The sequence below is a fragment of the Mus pahari genome, chromosome 6 (assembly GCF_900095145.1).
Source record: "Mus pahari chromosome 6, PAHARI_EIJ_v1.1, whole genome shotgun sequence".
NCBI classification, from domain to species: Eukaryota; Metazoa; Chordata; class Mammalia; order Rodentia; family Muridae; genus Mus; species Mus pahari.
The window spans coordinates 4,196,565-4,214,539 of NC_034595.1; the positions used below are offsets into that span (position 1 = coordinate 4,196,565).

Sequence of the window (17,975 nt, forward strand, 5' to 3'; positions counted from 1 at the left end):
ACACACACACACACACACACACACACACACACACACACAAACACACACCATTCTCTAACACATATTTTCTATTCCTTCTGGCTTTGTTGCCCTCTCTTATCACCATGTAGAAGTTAAGCACTGTATATAAATAATATCAACTTTGAAATTCATTCTACAGAGATGTAGTCAAGGTCTTGCAAGTTTTTGACATAGGGCAAAAGAGGAGTGTTTTTTTCTCTAAAAATTTCATTCTCCATCACTTCAGGACTTCTTATTTCTGGAGCTTTTCTTCAAACAGCAATTTTCTCCCCACTACTTTCTTTCTTGGGCATCTCACACAGCATTAGAGCTTTCATATAACATCTTATATGTAGAAATGATATTGAGTGACCAAGGGATCTGAAAATTATTCTTATCTTTCCTGTCTGTGGGTAAATTACATAAATAAGATCATACCATGTGTTTGAATGAAGTCCGAAAAACATTCTGTCATCAATACTAATCTTCAAAAGCTCAGATTCTAAGAATGGATATCAAGTACTTGGCCTGGCCAAACAATCTACATGTCTACAACTCCCCATGAGACTTTTAATTAGAAGAACTCAAGGAAATACACAGGTTTATGAATTTTCATTTGGTATTCACCCATTGTTTTAGACTGAGCATGTGTATATTAGATTTGTCTGTGTTACTGAGAACTGAATTGGTGTAACACAAAGTTGACCCAGTACAATTTGAAAGACTTTTTTTTACTGTGAACTGGGTTTGTTTTCTAAAAACTTTATTTTGGTGGTATTGGGGATTAAGTGACTATTCTCTCTCTTCTCTCTCTCTCTCTCTCTCTCTCTCTCTCTCTCTCTCTCTCTCTCTGATATGTCTATACATGTTAAATATATGTGCCAATGTCTGTTCATGTGTATGTGGATGCTAGAAGCCAACATTGATTATCTCTTAATTAATCTCCATTTTTTTGAGGCACAGTCTCTCAGTGAACCTGGGGCTCACTTATTCAGTTAAACTAGTGGCTAGCAAGCCTTATGGTTCCTTGTGTCTCTATCCTCCAATGCTAGGCAAAAGACAACCATGCCTGGCTTCTTAAGTTGGTGATGGGAATTCAAGCTCAGGTCCTCATGCTTACACAGTAAGCACTTTATTTACTGAACCATATCTTCAGCTCCATAACTATTTCTCTTTTCTTAGAAGCTATTCTGCTATCTATGGTTTACCTGTTTGACTTTCTTCTTAATCTCCTGAATAACCACTGTTTCAGGCTGTGGCAACCTACTTCTGATGAATGAAGCTCTAGTTAGAATTGTGCTCAGCCTTTCACATAAGATAATCATCTAGAGTATGCACACCAGGCATAGATTAGATTGTTTTTGTACTAGAATGGGATGAATGCTTTCCATTTCCAGTTCTAAATTGCAAAGTCACATTGCTAAAATTCTTGCACAAAATCTACACATGTCTACCAAGACCTAATCTTCAAGTGCTCTGCAGGACTACTGGGGAAAAGGATAAATGGTAGATGCTAATATTGCTGTAGAGAGTGAATGCTGGTATATCATCAGAGTCTCACTATAGAGCGATGCATTTGTTTATTCTAAAGATCTTATTTGCATTTGGCTGAATTACAACTCATGACATAAGCCCTGAGTATTCATTAAGAGAAACTTTTCTAGTTACTGAAGAATTTTTTTTTTAAGCTGAATCTATTCTTGTAGTTCATTTCACACATCAGGATGCTTGCAACTGCATATAGGTAAAATTTCTCATGTTCTTTGGGTTGTGGCATAGATTTTATGTTCTCAGCACAAGTGTTCATGAGAGGTCTCTAAAGATGCCACCAGTGCTCTGGGCCACTCTATCCATTGATAAGAACAGAAGATCAATTGTCTGATGTTTTATGAAATGAGTTAATATTATTAAATTGAAATTTCCCCCTTGCCCATCTAGTCTTCTGGGACACGCCCAGGTGTCCTGAGCAGCCTGCCATCCCTCTGGGCCTCCATTGTCTAGGATATCTCCACTCATGTTCATCACACCTGCAGATCCAGAACCATACAGGTTAGATTCCCTTCGGGAATCCATTTCTCCTGCCTGTCAGCTGCTCTGAGTGGCCTGCCATTCCTCTGAACCTCCATATTCTGGCCACCTCTCTACTTGCCTCCCCCCATGCCAATCCACTTCACAATGTATCCCCAGGGGTACAGCCAACTGTTGAGAGACTTGTACTACCTTCTGAGTTCCTTTGTCTAGCCCAAGGACACCTACCATAGGCCTGACACAAAAGGATCATTGAGGTAAGCCCCCTACTCCCCAATACTTGCTACAAGAGGAACATCCAGAGACAACCAGATAGCCAAAAGAACACAATCAACGAAAACCAAGGAAATACAACACCTCCATAGCACAGCTATCCCACTATAGCAAGCCCTAGATATCCCAACACAACTGAAGCATAAGAAAATGACCTCAAATCTAACTTCATAAAGATGATAGAGGCCTTTAAAGAGGAAACAAATAAATCCCCCAAAGCAATATGGGAAAGCCCAATCAAACCGATATAGGCATTTGAAGAGGAAACAAATAAATCCCTCAAAGAAATACAGAAAAATACAGCTAAACAGGTGAAGGAAATAAATAAAACTGTTCAAAAACTGAAAAATGGAAATAGAAGCAATATAGAAAGCATAAATTGAGGGCATCCTGGAGATGGAAAACCTAGAGAAGGGAACAGGAACAGCAGATGTAAGTGCCACCAATAGAATACAGGAGATGGAAGAGATATTTTCAGCACAGGAACAATAGAAGAAATTGATACATCAGACAAAGAAATGGTAAATCTAAAAATTCCTGACACAAAATATCCAAGAAATTTGGATACCATGAAAAGAGCTAACCTAAGTATAATAGGAATAGAAGAAGGTAGAGGGTCCCAGTTCCAAGGACCAGAAAATATTTTCAACAAAATCATAGAAGAAAACTTTCCCATTCTAAAGAAAGAAATGCCTATAAACATATAAGAAGCTTACAGAATAACAATTAAATTCATCCAGAAAAGAAAATCCTCCTGCCACATAATAATCGAAACACTAAATTTATAGAACAAAAGAAGAATATAATAGCTGCATGGGAAAAGCCAGGTAACAGGCAAGGCCAGACCTCTCAGACGTATACTTGACTTCTCAACAGAAACTCTAAAAGCTAGAAAGACCTGGAAAGATGCCTTGAAATGTCTAAAACATAAAATCATAGATGCTAACCTAGATTACTACACCCAGTAAAACACTCAACCACCATAGAGGGAGAAACCAAGATATTTCAAGACAAAACCAAATTTAAACAGCATCTCTCCACAAATCCAGCTATATAGAATATACTAGGAAGAAAACTTCAAGCCAAGCAGGATAACTACACCCAAGAAAACACAGGAAATAAGTAATCTCATACCAACAAGAGAAACACAAGGACACATACACACACACACACACACACACACACACACACACACACACACACACACACCACCAATATCAAAATAACAAGAATTAACAATTACTAGTCATTAATATCTCGCAACATCAATTGACTCAATTCCCCAATAAAAAAACACAGGCTAACAGAAAGGATGTGGAAACAGGATCCGTCATTCTGCTGCATATACACCACTCCAGCAATACAGATAGATATTACCTCAGAGTGTAGGGCTGAAACAAAAATTCCAAGCAAACTGGCCCAAGAAGAAAGCTGAAGTATCCATTTGAATGTCGAATAAAATAGACTTTCCACCAAAATTAAGCAAAAGAGATGGGGGAAGGACACTTCATAATCATCAAAGGAAACATCTACTTGAATGAAATCTCAATTCTGAACATTTTTGCTCCAAACACAAGGAAAACCATTTTTGTAAAATAAACATCGTTAAATCTTAAATGACACATCAAACTCTACACATTAATAGTGGGAGACTTCAACATTCTACTCTCATAGTCGACAGACAAAAACTGAACAGAGAAATATTGAAAATAAATGCCATTAGGAAATTAAACGGATCTCACAGATATCTACAGAACATTTCACCCAAACACAAAAGAATATACCTTCTTCTCAGCACCTCATGGATCCTTCTCCAAATTGAACATATAGTCAGCCACAAAGCAAGCCTCAACAGATACAAGAAAATTGAAGTAACACCTTTTATTTTCTCAGACCACCATGGATTAAAGCTGGATTTAAACACCAGCAGAAACGCCAGAAAGCCTACACACTCATGGAATCTAAACAACTCTCTACTCAATTATCTCCTGGTTAGAGAAGAATAAAGAAATTAAAGACTTCCTAGAATTTAATGAAAATGAAGATACAACATACTCAAATTTATGGGATACAATGAAAGCAGTGCTAAGAGGAAAGTTCATAGCATCAAGTTCCTTCATAAAGAAATAGGAGAATTCTCATATTAATGGATTAAAAGTACACCTGAAAGCTCTAGAATGAAAAAGAAGCAAACACATCAAAGAGGAGTAGATGGCAGGAATAATCAAAATAAGTGTTGACACCAACCAATTAGAAACAAACAAAAAAATTTGCAAAGAATCAGAGAGACCAAGAACTGGATTGTTGAGAAATCAACAAGATAGACAAACCCTTAGTCAAACTAAATAAAATACACACAGAGAGTATCCAAATAAACAAAATTGGGAATGAAAATAGAGACATAGCAACAGACAAAGAGGAAATTCAGATAATCATTAGGTACTTCTTCAAAAACCTGTATGCCATAAAATGGGAAAAATCTTAACAAAATGAATGATTTTCTAGATAGATACCACTTACCAAAGTTAAATTGAGATCAGGTAAACAGCCTCATAACCCTTAAAGAAATAGAAGTAGTCATTAAACGCCTCCCAAACAAAAAAGGCCTTCCTTTATACAAATGATAAATGGGGAGAGAAAGAAATTGGGGAAAAACACCTTTTACAATAACCAGAAATAATATAAACAGAAATAATATAAATATCTTGGTGTAACTCTAACCTAGAAAGTAAAAGACCTTTATGACAAGAACTTCAAATCTCTGAAGAAAGAAACTGAGGAAGATATCAGAAGATGGAAAAATTTTCCCATGCTCATGGATTGGGAGGATTAACATAGTGAAAATGGCCATTTTACCTAAAGCGATCTACAGGTTCAGTGCAATGTCCATCAAGATTCCAACACAATTCTTTACAGACCTTGAAAGTACAATTCTCAACTTCATATGGAAAAACAAAAAAGGACTTCCAGAGGTATCACCATCCCTGACCTCAAGCTATACTACAGAGCAACAGTAATAAAAGCTTCACAGTATTGGTATAAGAACAGATAGGTTGATCAATGAAATTGAATTGAAGATCCTGGAATAAACCTATATACCTATGGACATTTTATTTTTGACAAAGAATCTAAAACCATACAATGGGGTTTTTTTAAAAAAAAAAAAGGATCTTCTACAAATGGTGCTGGTCTAACTGAATGTTTTGCATGTAGAATAATGCAAATAGATCCATATCTATCACCCTGTGCAAAACTCAAGACTGAGTGAATCAAAAACCTCTAATATAAAACTGGATATACTAAATCTAAAAGTGGAGGATAGCCTTGAACTCACTGGTATAGGAGAAAACTTCCTGAACAGAATACTAATGGCTCATGATCTAAGATCAACAATTGATAAATGGATCTTATGAAACTGAGATGCTTCTGTAAGGCAAAGAACATCGTCAGTAGGACAAGACAGCAGCCTACAGATGGGGAAAAATATTTATCAACCCTACATTTTGACAGAAGACTAATATCCAAAAATTATAAAGAACTCAAGAAGTAAGATACCAACAACCCAAATAACTCAATTAAAAAATGGGGTACAGAAATAAACAGAGAATTCTCAATACACGAATTTCGAATGACGAAGAAGCACTTAAAGAAATGTTCAAAATCCTTAGTCATCAGGGAAATGCAAGTCAAAATGACCCTGAGATTCCACCTTACACCTGTCAGAAGGACTAAATTTAAAAACTCAAGTGACAGCACATGATAGCAAGGATAGGGAGAAAGAACACTCCTCCATTGCTGGTGGTAGTACAAACTGGTAAAACCTCTCTGGAAATCAATCTGCAAAATGAATTTTGTAGGCAAATAGATGGAACTTGAGAATATCATCCTGAGTGAGGTAATGAAGACCCAAAAGAACATGCATAGTAAGTACTCACTTATAAGTGGTTATTAGCCATAAAATACAGGATACCAATGCTACACTCCACAGACCCAAAGTAGTTAAACAAAAAGGAAGCCCCAGACAAGGATGCTTGAATCTCACTTAGACAGGGGACTAAAACAGTCATAGAAAACAGATAGAGGGAGGGAACAGGATGGAAGAGGTGATGGGGAAGGGAATGGGGGTGTTGAGGATCAGGTGTGGGGAGAGACAGGCCAGAGGGCCAGTTGGCCATGAGAATGAATGGAAATTTGCAGTTGGCAGGGGTGTGGGGGTGGTGTAAGACATTTAGAAAATGTGCTAGAGACCTGGGGTGGGGGAATACTTCCAGAGTTAATAAGGGAGAACTTAGCTTAGTTAGACTCATAGCAGTGGGGAGTGGTCCCTGACGTTGTCTTAGTCAGGGTTTCTATTACCGCACAAACATCATGACCAAGAAGCAAGTTGGGAAGGAAAGGGTTTATTCAGCTTATATTTCCACATTGCTATTCATCACCATAGGAAGTCGGGACTGGAACTCAAGTAGGTCAGGTAGCAAGAAATTGATGCAGAGGTCATGGAGGAATGCTGCTTACTGGCTTGCTCAGCTTGCTCTTTTATGGAATCCAAGACTACTAGCCCAAGGACGGCACCACCCACAATGGGTTAGGCCCTCCCTCCTTGATCACTAATTTAGAAAATGCCTTACAGCTGGATCTCATGGAAGCATTTCCTCAAGGGAGTCTCCTTTCTCTGTGATAACTCCAGCTTGTGTCAAGTTGACACACAAAACCAGCCAGTACAATGATACTCTGTTATGGTTGCAGACAGGAGCCAAGCATGACTATCCTCTGAGAGGCTCCACCCAGCAGCTGACTGAAACAGATGCATAGACCAACAGCCAAACATTGGGCTGAGGTTGGAGACTCTTATGGAAGGGTTGGGGGGAAGGATTGATGGCCCCGAAGGGTATAGGAACTCCACAAGAAGACCAACAGAGTCAACTAACCTGGACCCTTGGTGGCTCTTAGAGACTGAACCAACAACCAAAGAGCATATACAGAGGCTAGACCTAGGCCTCCAGCATATATGTAGTAGATAGGATTTCATCTTGGTTTTCATGTGGGTACCCCAACAACTTGAGCAAGGGCTGTCCCTGAAGCTGTTGCCTGTCTGTGGAATCTCTTCCTGTAACTTGGCTGCCTTGTCTGGCCTCAGTAGGATAAGATGTGCCTGGCTCTGCAGACTTGATGTGCCAGTGTGGAGGGATTACCTGGGAAGGTGAGGTGATCCATCTTTTCAGAGGAGACGGGGATGGGGAAATGAAGGGAAGGTCTTTGTGAGGAGAGACTAGAGGTACCAAACTGATTGGGATGTATATGGAATAAAATTTAAATAATAAATAAATAAATAAATACTATGTAATAGAAATGTATATCATATGGATTAATGTGATTGAAATTTGCATGGTGAGAGGCATTGGAAAAGGTGTGATGGTGGATGCACCATTTGAAAACTTGCCTTAAGTCCTCTTGCTTTGATCATGGAGTGTTCTCAGTGTTTTCCATGTACACCAGCTACTTCCTGTATATTTGAATATACTCTGCTTAGGATCTGCACTTCCATAAGGCCCTCAATATGTCCTTGGGTCTGATTCCAATGGTTTCTTTGGCCTTGCTCACACTAGGTAGGCTGGAGTCTCTACTTACCCATTGAAATGGATACTGTTTTAATCTGGGGAGAACACTGATATCACTATCCTTGCCTGAGTGTTACAGGAATGTTAGTACAGTAGTTGCTTTTCTTATTGTTGTAGCCCAATATCAGAGAAAAACAAATTAATGCAAGAAGGGATTATTTCATTTTATTTTGAGGGGATACAGACAATTGCACAGAAGCCATGATGATACGATACCATGAATGTGGGGCAGTTGTTCATATGTCTACAGTCAAAACCAGAGAGATGTGTTAATGCTCATCTGGCCTCTGTTTTAAAAATTTTCATTCATTTCCTACCCGAAGACTATGGGTCTGGGCTTCCCACATTCAGAGTAGGTTTTCTTTCCCTCCTCAATTAAACCTATCTGAGAGCATACACCCTAGGTCACTTCAAGTCCAGCCAAACTAAAAATAACCGTCACATTATTATTTGTGTGTGTGTTCCCTCCCTATTTCCTTCTACATACAGAGTTGGATATCTGAGGCATTCAACGCAGATGAAATTTTCCCAAATGCCCTTGGACATTCTAATAACCCTGTAGGGAAGCTTCCTTGGCCCAAAGTGGCTGACTACACAACTTTTCTTTCTCTGTAAGAACACTGTGCTCTTAATCTTGCCACCTCAGTTCAGAACTTCTTTTTTCAGGTTTCATGAGTTTCCTCCCAACTGTGTGCTTATGATAGCATGTCAGCTCTTTCCATTTCTTTGGGTATCTTAACAATAAAATGAACGGTTTGCTATTTATAATATGCTTTCTTTTATTTACTTCTATTAATTTTCTCCAAAAGTAATTAATCAGCTTGTTAGAATGTCTGTGAGTAAAATGCTATAAATTATTGTTGTGCTACAAAACTACTCCCTAATAGCCATTCTGTCAGATGGTTAAACAGCCAAGAAAGCTACACTAATAGAAGTTTGTACAAGCAATATTATCTATAAAATAAATACCTACAATTCCAATTTTGTTTCACTTAATGAGATAATAGTGGAGAACAACAACTACCACAATCCCCTTAGTTTAATTAGGTAAAACTTTTTAAATTGGCTTATGCTGTCAGCAGAGAAAATATTTGCGTGAACCTGCTTATATGTACATATGTATATAGGTATATTTCTGTGTATGTGTGTGTGTGTATGTGCATGCAAGCAGTCAACCTTGAAGGTTAAGGTTTTACACACACACACACACACACACACACACACACACACACACACACACACACACACACACACACACACACACACACACACGTCTTTCACTGTTCCTGAACTCACTGGCCAATGATCCACAGAACACTACCTCTGCAGTGCTGGGATTAGGAGCAGATGCTGACCCTCTCCTCCATTTTTTTTTATGTGAGGTCTGTGGACAAAACCTAAATCCTTATATTATGCTGTGCTTAGTTTACTGCCTGAACTATCTCCTAGCCTTACTTAAAGAATATTTTTGAATCAAATGAGGAAGTCATGTATACCACAGAATTAGACAAAACACAAAGTTACTATGGCAAAAAGGAAAGATGGAGTAAAGGAATCAATTACCTTAGGGTCATGGATTCCAGAAAGCTCTTCATAAATCTTCTCACCTACCATGACAGCAGCCAAGTTCGCTGTGTATGTAGAAAGGCAAAACATACAGAAAATGGCCCAAAGATTCATCAGAAACCTTCCAGTCCAGCATTTAGGGGGTTTGATGGCTGCTGTTCTGCCAAACAGAAGGGCATAGCAGACATTCAAGGCAGAGGAGAAGGAGAAGACTTTGTTTCTGTTCCTCCCCTTAGGAGTCATACCAAAGGGGCTCTTCCATTCATACAGAGTGAGGAAGATGGCAGTGATATGTAGAGCCACGAAAATCCCCAGCCACATGGTCCAGTGTAGTGGCCACATGAAGGCTCCAATTGGAGCTGCTGTGTCTCGAGTCCTCACTAAGATGCCCAAACTGGTTGAGAAGAAAGGGCTGGTGAAATCTATCACCTGACTTCGTGCAGTATTGATGCTGAAAGAAGTGACTGCCATGTTGGCTGTTCCACTCAGGAGATCACCAACCAGCCCAGTCCAGTGACCATTTTTCCAAGCTCCGTACTTTCCATCCCCTACAATATAGAGGTCAAAGTCAAAGTTCATGTCTTCTGCTAACTGTTCCAGTAGATCAATGCAATACCCATAGCAGCACTTCTTGAACTTGATTGGCACTGTATCATTACTGCTATGCAGGCTGCTAAACAGGCTGTCCAGTATGGAAGAGTCATTAGTCATAGGGTCTAGACAGAGTTGTCCGGCAGGGCATAAGCCTTCATCATCTACTTCTCTCGTGAAAACAAATGGGTGTTCTATCAATGTCACCACTCTCAAGTGTAACTTGTTTGGGTGATGGAAGTGGGTTTTGTGCCTCTGGGCCTGCTCTGGCCATATTCCAGAGTCCATGACAATCTTTCCCCCTTGCCAGCTGCCCAGGCGAGTCCACATTGGCTTTCCCATAGGGTCATGCTGCAAGTTCCAGATGAAAAAGTTGTTCTCTGAGCTGATGATGGTGGATCCCTTTACTTTGATGGAACCACTGAGACCTCTGAAAGTGGTGTTGGCTAAAAACCTGGTAAAGAGGATCAAAGGTAGAACATAAGAAAGACAGGCAATGCCAAAGTCAAGTACCAGAGCCAAGCGATCCCTGTGTCTGTCTTAATACAAAGAAGCCCCACTGACAACACTTCTTTTATTTTTGAGATTATAATATAATCACTTCACTTTCCCATTTTCTTTTCTCCCTCCAAATATTTTGTGTACGCTTCCTTTCTCTCTCTGTAGTCCATGGCCACTCTTATTCATTAATTGCTGTTGCACATGCGTATGTGTACGTGTGACTTGCTTATTCTGTATAACGCTACTTGTGTGTACAATGCCATTGTATTTGGCAATAACAATTGGTATGCTCTTTGCTGGGGAAACCACCTTTTAAAAACAAAGGCTTTGTTTATATTTTCTATAAGAATAATATAGACTTTATGGAAATGTTCTATTTCATTGAACTAATGGGATCTCACATTCAAGTTCTGGGTCTGGCAAGGTGCTTGACAATTGATTTTGCTCCAAATATTTTGATTGATTTTTAAAAGAAGCACTAACATACTTTTACAGGTTTTCAATTTATGGAGGTTCCAAACATCTTTGACATTCAGTTCTACTGTTTACTGTTTTTGATTTTGATGAAATCTGTTCAATGAAATATTTGGTATAGAAATGAGTTTCAATAAATATGTATGTTCTTTTTATAATTGTCTAAGATTGCCTTCATAACATTAGGTAATAGCCCGCCTTTTTATAGTGTTTTTCCTTGTAGAGTAGAAAAATTATCATATCACTCCTCATGGGGCCAATCAGAGATGCATGTTGGATATTATCCACAGAACAAAAAAAAGGATGATAAATAAACTTGCTGTTCCCAGGACAGCCTTAGGCTACTCTCCCTCATCATTACAGGAAAACAACTGGGTCTGACTCCGGAGAAAGACTTTGCCAGAAGTCAAAGCAAGGAAAACGACTAAATGCTACCTGATTTCTAGCACTGTGAGCACTTCTGGTGTACCTTTTGACATTGGCTACACAGGAAAATGCTTGGTCACAGCACCTGTCTTTCTTGAGATGAAACAGGAGACAATAAGAGCTAACACATATGCTTAATTAAGACTTTTTTTTTAGAATAAAAGCTCAGGCTCTGGTGTCATATAGATCTTCATTTGAATCTTGACTCAGTTACTCAATAGTAGTGACCCTGAGATCACTACTATTACAATAGTACTTGACTCAGAGATTCAATTTCATCCTCAGAAAAATGGAGAAACTAATCTTTGGTGAATTACAAGGCTTGCAAACAATGCACACAACACACAGCATACCTTCTGATATAGAGCTATGGTGTTATTAGCTGGAGACCAAACTACTGCCGCAAGATAAACCCTTAAAAGTAGCTTCAGCATATTTAAAAGTAAAAAGCAATTAAGTTGAAATGTGGGATGTAGCACAGTAGGGATTTTGAGGAGCCCAGTGACACAGAGGTCTAGTTGCTCAGAGAAACACTTTCATGAATTGCCTGACACATATATTATTTCATAATTTAGAAATGCAAAAGAAGTCTTGCTAAGAAGTCATATTGCCACAGAAGAAATATAGAAAAATCAGAAAGTGTGAAATATGCCCTAATTTTCATTAGCGATGAGTGTAAATCACATTTGAAGATGCTACTGTCACTGAAGGCAGCGAAACCATTTGTTGTGGTAGATTGCATGCAATGGCAATCACTCATGTCAGCGCACCCCAGTGGGACCCTACTACTTAAATAAATTCTATTTTGCAACAAGTAATGAAGTATCAGCAATCTTAGGCTTTAAAACAGTTTTCTACTTCAGAGAAGCAGGGATCCACATCATTAAAATCATATATAAATTAATCAATTGATAATTCCCTCAGTGCTGTGAGAGAAGAGCAAGTATGATGGTGTATCCAGTGAGATACTTTCAGATTTTTTAAAAACATGCATACAGAGAGGCTGCTGGCATAACCCAGGGGATGAAAGGCTGGTTGTAAATGGACAAGTTTCATACGGCCAATTTTGTGATCATAGAGACATAAAGTGAAAGTTGTACAAGAAGAACTCTACATTAGTTTAAGACTATTTGGGGCTTAAAGATGATGGACTTTTAACTGGGAGGACCTGGGAGAGATTACCTCCATCTAATCATCTCAATAAAAGGCATTAAAAGTCTGTAGAAATCTACGTGGTTCTCACAGTCTGATATAGCTATTTTTTGTTTTCAGTGTGAATATGTAACATGGCCATGGCAGAAGGACAATCCATGTCCAGTATCTCTGGTGGCAGGCATTTGGAGAGAGAGAGAGAGAGAGAGAGGGGGGGGGAGGGAGAGAGAGAGAGAGAGAGAGAGAGAGAGAGAGAGAGAGAGAGAGAGAGAGAGAGAGAACAGAGATAAGGATTGTAATTTGTGTTTTACTGCAAAACTGTTAGAATGAACTTCTGTTAGAAAATTCACACTTATGACAAATCATTTGTGTCTATTTTATCTTTCATTTTATAGTGAGGATAAATGAAAACCCAAAACCCTTTCACTGATAGCTTTTAGTTACAGGAACCCTCATCATGTATTCTTTGTGAAAGAATGACAATGGGTAGCTGTCTGGATTTTCACTCGATTACCTGAAAGATTAAAAGGTTGAAATCCCATTTTTGATTAAATTGAATTCTACCATGCTCTTCTGTACTTGCCTTGGGCTCTTATATGAACAAGAAGGAAAAAGAAAATGAGGACTCATTTGGTTGGTAAGATAAGTGGATACAAACCACTTGGCACTATGCTTAGCACTTACGGTTATTGAGATAAAAGCCACCTCATTGGCTTAAAGAGCTCAAAGTCTAGTTGTGGGGAAAAGAAAGTGAATAAGCAATTCAAGAAATTTGAGTAATGAGTGATATGGGAGGGGATCCCCAACGTTGGACACTCTGACCTAGGATTCCAAAGTAGGAAACTTAGAGAAGGAAGAGCAGGATTGACTCCTGGGGAGAAGTTACTCTGTTCCAGGAGGAGAAGCTGGGAAGTGATGCAGTTGTCTGGGTAATATGCATGTACAAAATCCAGAAATGTATGCCATGAGACAAAAATGGTTAAAAAATAAAGCTCAGAGACAAGAGGTGGAAAGCGATTTCTGTCAGATATGAGTTCTCATTGAAGGCAGTGGTGGGGCCACTGAGATGATTTTGTGGGGCGGGGACATGACTTTTTATTTACGAGGTTTCTAGATGGTACTTTGGAAGGAGAAAGAAGCTGATCACACACTCCCTGTGTGAGACTTTTTTCTTCCTTTCCTAACATCTAATCTTCCTTTCCCTCTGTCATTCTGTAAGTAGCAGAATTGAAGATATTTCATCTCCCTAAAGAAAAATATGAGGACAGATGGCACAGGCTTTCATTGAGTTCACAAACCATACTGAGAATATACAAAACTCAGCTCGACAGGATGGCATACAAAAAAGACCTGTAGGATGTAGCTAATGAGAAGTGCATAATCCTGGAGAGTAACAATGGGGTAAAAAGTGGGCAAACCTAATATTAAATTTGTTCAATAGAATTGAGAGCTTGCACCCAATGCAATAATGAAATTACCATTTTTGTGCTTATCAATCAGCTACTCTGGATACAAACTCTGCTGACATCTTCCAGAGTCAGAAATGTTATAAAGAAAACAGGTAAAAACTGAAACAGAGGGTAGTAAACATGACAGTCTGATTGGAATGTGAAGTAGAAAACATTAAAATTTAATGTGGAGAAAACAGGTGGCAGAGTCCAGAGGTTCACACACCTGCTTCATAAGTTCGAATTTTATTTTAATAATAAAACAAGAACCATAGAGATTTCAGAGCAGTTTAATGACATAGCCAGAGGTTTGCAATAGTTGTATTGACTTGAAAACAAGTAAAATATCTACCAGAAAGGAGAGATAATGACCCCGAGGCTGTGAGAAGAATATTATAATGTATTTGATACTGGTTCATACACAGATTCATGTGGCTTGAATCTTTCTGTAGAGGCAAGAACCTAGTTAAGTACTGTGCTTTGCACATGATTTTTCAAAAAGCAGTTCATCAAATGAGGCCTAGTAGTTCATTTGGCTTTATTAAAAGCTTCTAATTATGCTATTAGTCAATAATCAGTGTTGATTTGTAAGGTAATAGAAATAAAATTTTCAGTTGGAAGACTACATTAAACTATTTTGAGATAGCTCACAGTATGTACTAGATTGGTGTTTAATATATTTATGATATATTTTGAAAGCCATATTTGCATACAAAATCTTAACATGCTAATTGAAAGATGTTCTTATTTATTAAAACAAATGAAGATGTTCAAAATTGACACATCAATCATTCGAACATTGAATTATTCACAAATAATCACTATATGCCTTGCACTATTTGAGATGCTAAGTATATAGTGGAGATAATAGTTTATGAATTTATACTCCACACAGAGAGAAAGAGAGAAAGAAAAACATTTCAGGAAAGTAATGCATGGCTGGTATTTTGGTATATTAGTTGCAAAAAGGTATATTAGTTGCATATTTTGGTGTATTAGTTGCAAAAAGGAAAAATAAAGATGTCAAAGACTTCTCTCTAAGAAGATGACTGTTTATTAATAACAAAGTCCATTATTACTGATGTGGGTGTGTGTTTGACATCTTTGAGAGCAGGATAGTTGAAAATGAAATCAGAGAAAAACATGTAGAAGAAGAAATTTGCAAAAAGATTGGGTTTTGTAGGTAATTACAAAGACTATTTATTCTCTGTGTGAAAGGCACAGTTACTGGTGGAGTTTGAACAGAGAAGTGTTGCGACTTGATTTCTGTGCTAATAGGATTGCCATGTTGGTGAATGACCAACTAAAATGGCAAGAGCAGATACAAGGCCAGCTAGGAAGCCATTCCCCACACCCAGACAAAAGATGACGATGGTGTGGGCTGAGGGATGACTGTGGTGGACAGAGACTTCGGGCTTGATATGTTTTTATCTGGAATGGACAGATTGACTGATGATATAGACATATTTTCTGAGAAGTAGAGTGAAAGATGACACTAACAGTTGCTTTAGACACAACATAGATAATCTGGGTCATCTGGAGTTAATAAACAACATCTAAGCATAAGATGCAAGTTTGAGTATCACTAGCCTATATGTGGTAGTTATGAAGAGCCAATGAGATCACAGTGACTATTGTAGAAGAACGGAATTCCAAATGTCCTGGGTACTTTAACAGGTTGGGGTGTCACAGGCAAGGAAGACACAGTAAGGGGAATTGAGAAGATATAAGCAGACCTGGGGAAACAGAGCACTTTACTGTAGACATCAAGTGAAATCGTCATGAAGGGTCTCAAATATTTCTAAAAATCTGAATAAAATAAAGGCTTAAGGTGAACCATTGTGTTTAGCAATGTGTGGCCTGCTGGTGGCTTCTGTAGAGTATTTTGTGAAGGTTTTAATCCCAGTATCTTGGTGCACCAGTTTTGGGGAGAAGGCAAAGAGAGAGGCTGGACATAAGTCATTTTAGAGGGCCCTGTTGTGAAAAGGAGAACAATGAGTTATCAATGGAGGCTGAAAGTCAAAAGAGACACCACATGGGAGCTTAATTCACATTTATATAGTGTATATACACCTACACACATGCATGCACATATTGGTGGTATAAATACACTGTCATTTAGGCTAGTTGGAGTGATTCAGTACAAATAGGAAATGTGTTGATATAGGAAAACATATAGGAGTGTCTCTAATATGACACTCTTGAGACAAGAAGGCCTGCACTTAAAACACTTATGGTGGAATGATATGGAAAGTCAGAGAGATTTTATGGCTGGGGAGCAGGTGGGCATTGTGTAGATGTCATCAGAAGGTTTATGTGAGGTCTCTAATGATTGATTAAGTGCACTTACAGCATTTCAAAGATAAATTATAGAGGGTTGGAAAAATGACTTCATGACTAAGAGCACTCCCTGTTCTTGAAAAGGATTTGTGTTCAAGTCCCAATGTATACATGGTGGCTCACAACCATGCTAACTCTATTTCCAGTGTATCTGACAGTTCAGACTTCAGCAGGTACCAATCACGCACATGGGCACAGACATACATGCAGGCAAAACATTTGTATATAAAATAAAGTAAGTAAATCTAAAAAAAGAAATGATAAAGAAAAAGATAAAATGATAAATAAAAAGATAAAAAAAAGATAAATCTTAGTGGATCAGTGTCTTGCTCTCCTACTAGACGATTTGTGACTTAATTATAAAATTATCTGGGCCCTGCTTTTTTTTTTTTAAAGAACTTTAAAAAATTATTTTTATTTGATGTTTCTTGGTGTTTGACTTACAAGTTATCTGTGTGAGAGTGTCAGAAACACTGGTACTAGAATTCCAGAAAGATGCCATGTGGGTGCTACGAATTAAACCCAGGTCCTCCAGAAGAACAGCCAGTGCTCTTAATCACCAAGCCATTCCTCCAGCCTATAGGCCTGGCTATTTTCATTTTCATTTTCATTTTCATTTTCATTTTCATTTTCATTTTCATTTTCATTTTGCCTATTTTGATTCTTTGGAAATTTCATCTCTGCTGCAATAAGAATCTAACTTGAGGGACAGGTGTAATCTAAGGAACTAAACAGGTTGTTGGGTGGGAGGGGATGCAGTCAGGGAGAGGGACTTCTAGAATATAGATGAAGTGAAAACAGGGAGGGGGAATATTTGAAACAGAAAGGTTCAAGCAGGCAGTAGAGTGATGGCTTTAGAAAAATGAATGGGCAAAGGAAGGATGACCAAAATAAGAGGAGTCTGTGATTTTGCAACCCATGTAAGAAATATAATAAGTGTGGATAGTAGAATATGCATGTTATAAAACAATGGGGCAATGCTGGGAGCTAAAGGGTTAAGTGGGGATTGGTGTACAGAGTGGGAGATAAAAGGGATAGCAGGTGGATTTTTTCCAATTTTTTATTAGGTATTTACTTCATTTACATTTTAAATGCTATCCCCAAAGTCCCCTATACTCTTCCCCCCCATACTCCCCTACCCACCCACTCCCCCTTCTTGTCCCTGGTGTTCCCCTGTACTAGGGCATATAAAGTTTGCAAGACCAAGGGGCCTCTCTTCCCAATGATAGCTGACTAGACCATCTTATGTTACATATGCAGCTAGAGACATGAGCTCTGGGGGTGCTGGTTAGTTCATATTATTGTTCCACCTATAGGGTTAGAGACCTCTTCAGNTCCTTGGGTACTTTCTCTAGCTCCTCTATTAGGGGCCCTGTGTTCCATCCAATAGCTGACTGTGAGCATCCACTTCTATGTTTGCCAGGCACTGGCATAGCCTCACAAGAGGCCTCTATATCAGGGTCCTGTCAGCAAAATCTTGCTGGTGTATGCTATAGTGTCTGCATTTGGTGGCTGATTATGGGATGGACCCCTGGGTGGGGCAGTTTTTGGATGGTCC

At 38.6% G+C, this 17,975-nt stretch overlaps 1 protein-coding gene across 2 annotated transcripts in view; it reads right to left on the bottom strand.

The window, feature by feature from the left end:
- Positions 1-17,975, bottom strand: part of Grin3a (glutamate ionotropic receptor NMDA type subunit 3A) — a 186,547-nt gene that overhangs the window by 99,718 nt on the left and 68,854 nt on the right. For both annotated transcript variants that reach the window (XM_021199991.2, XM_021199990.2), the window contains exon 3: positions 9,483-10,530. In XM_021199991.2, the coding sequence (XP_021055650.1) occupies positions 9,483-10,530 (1,048 nt within the window). The remainder of the gene's footprint in view (positions 1-9,482; positions 10,531-17,975) is intronic.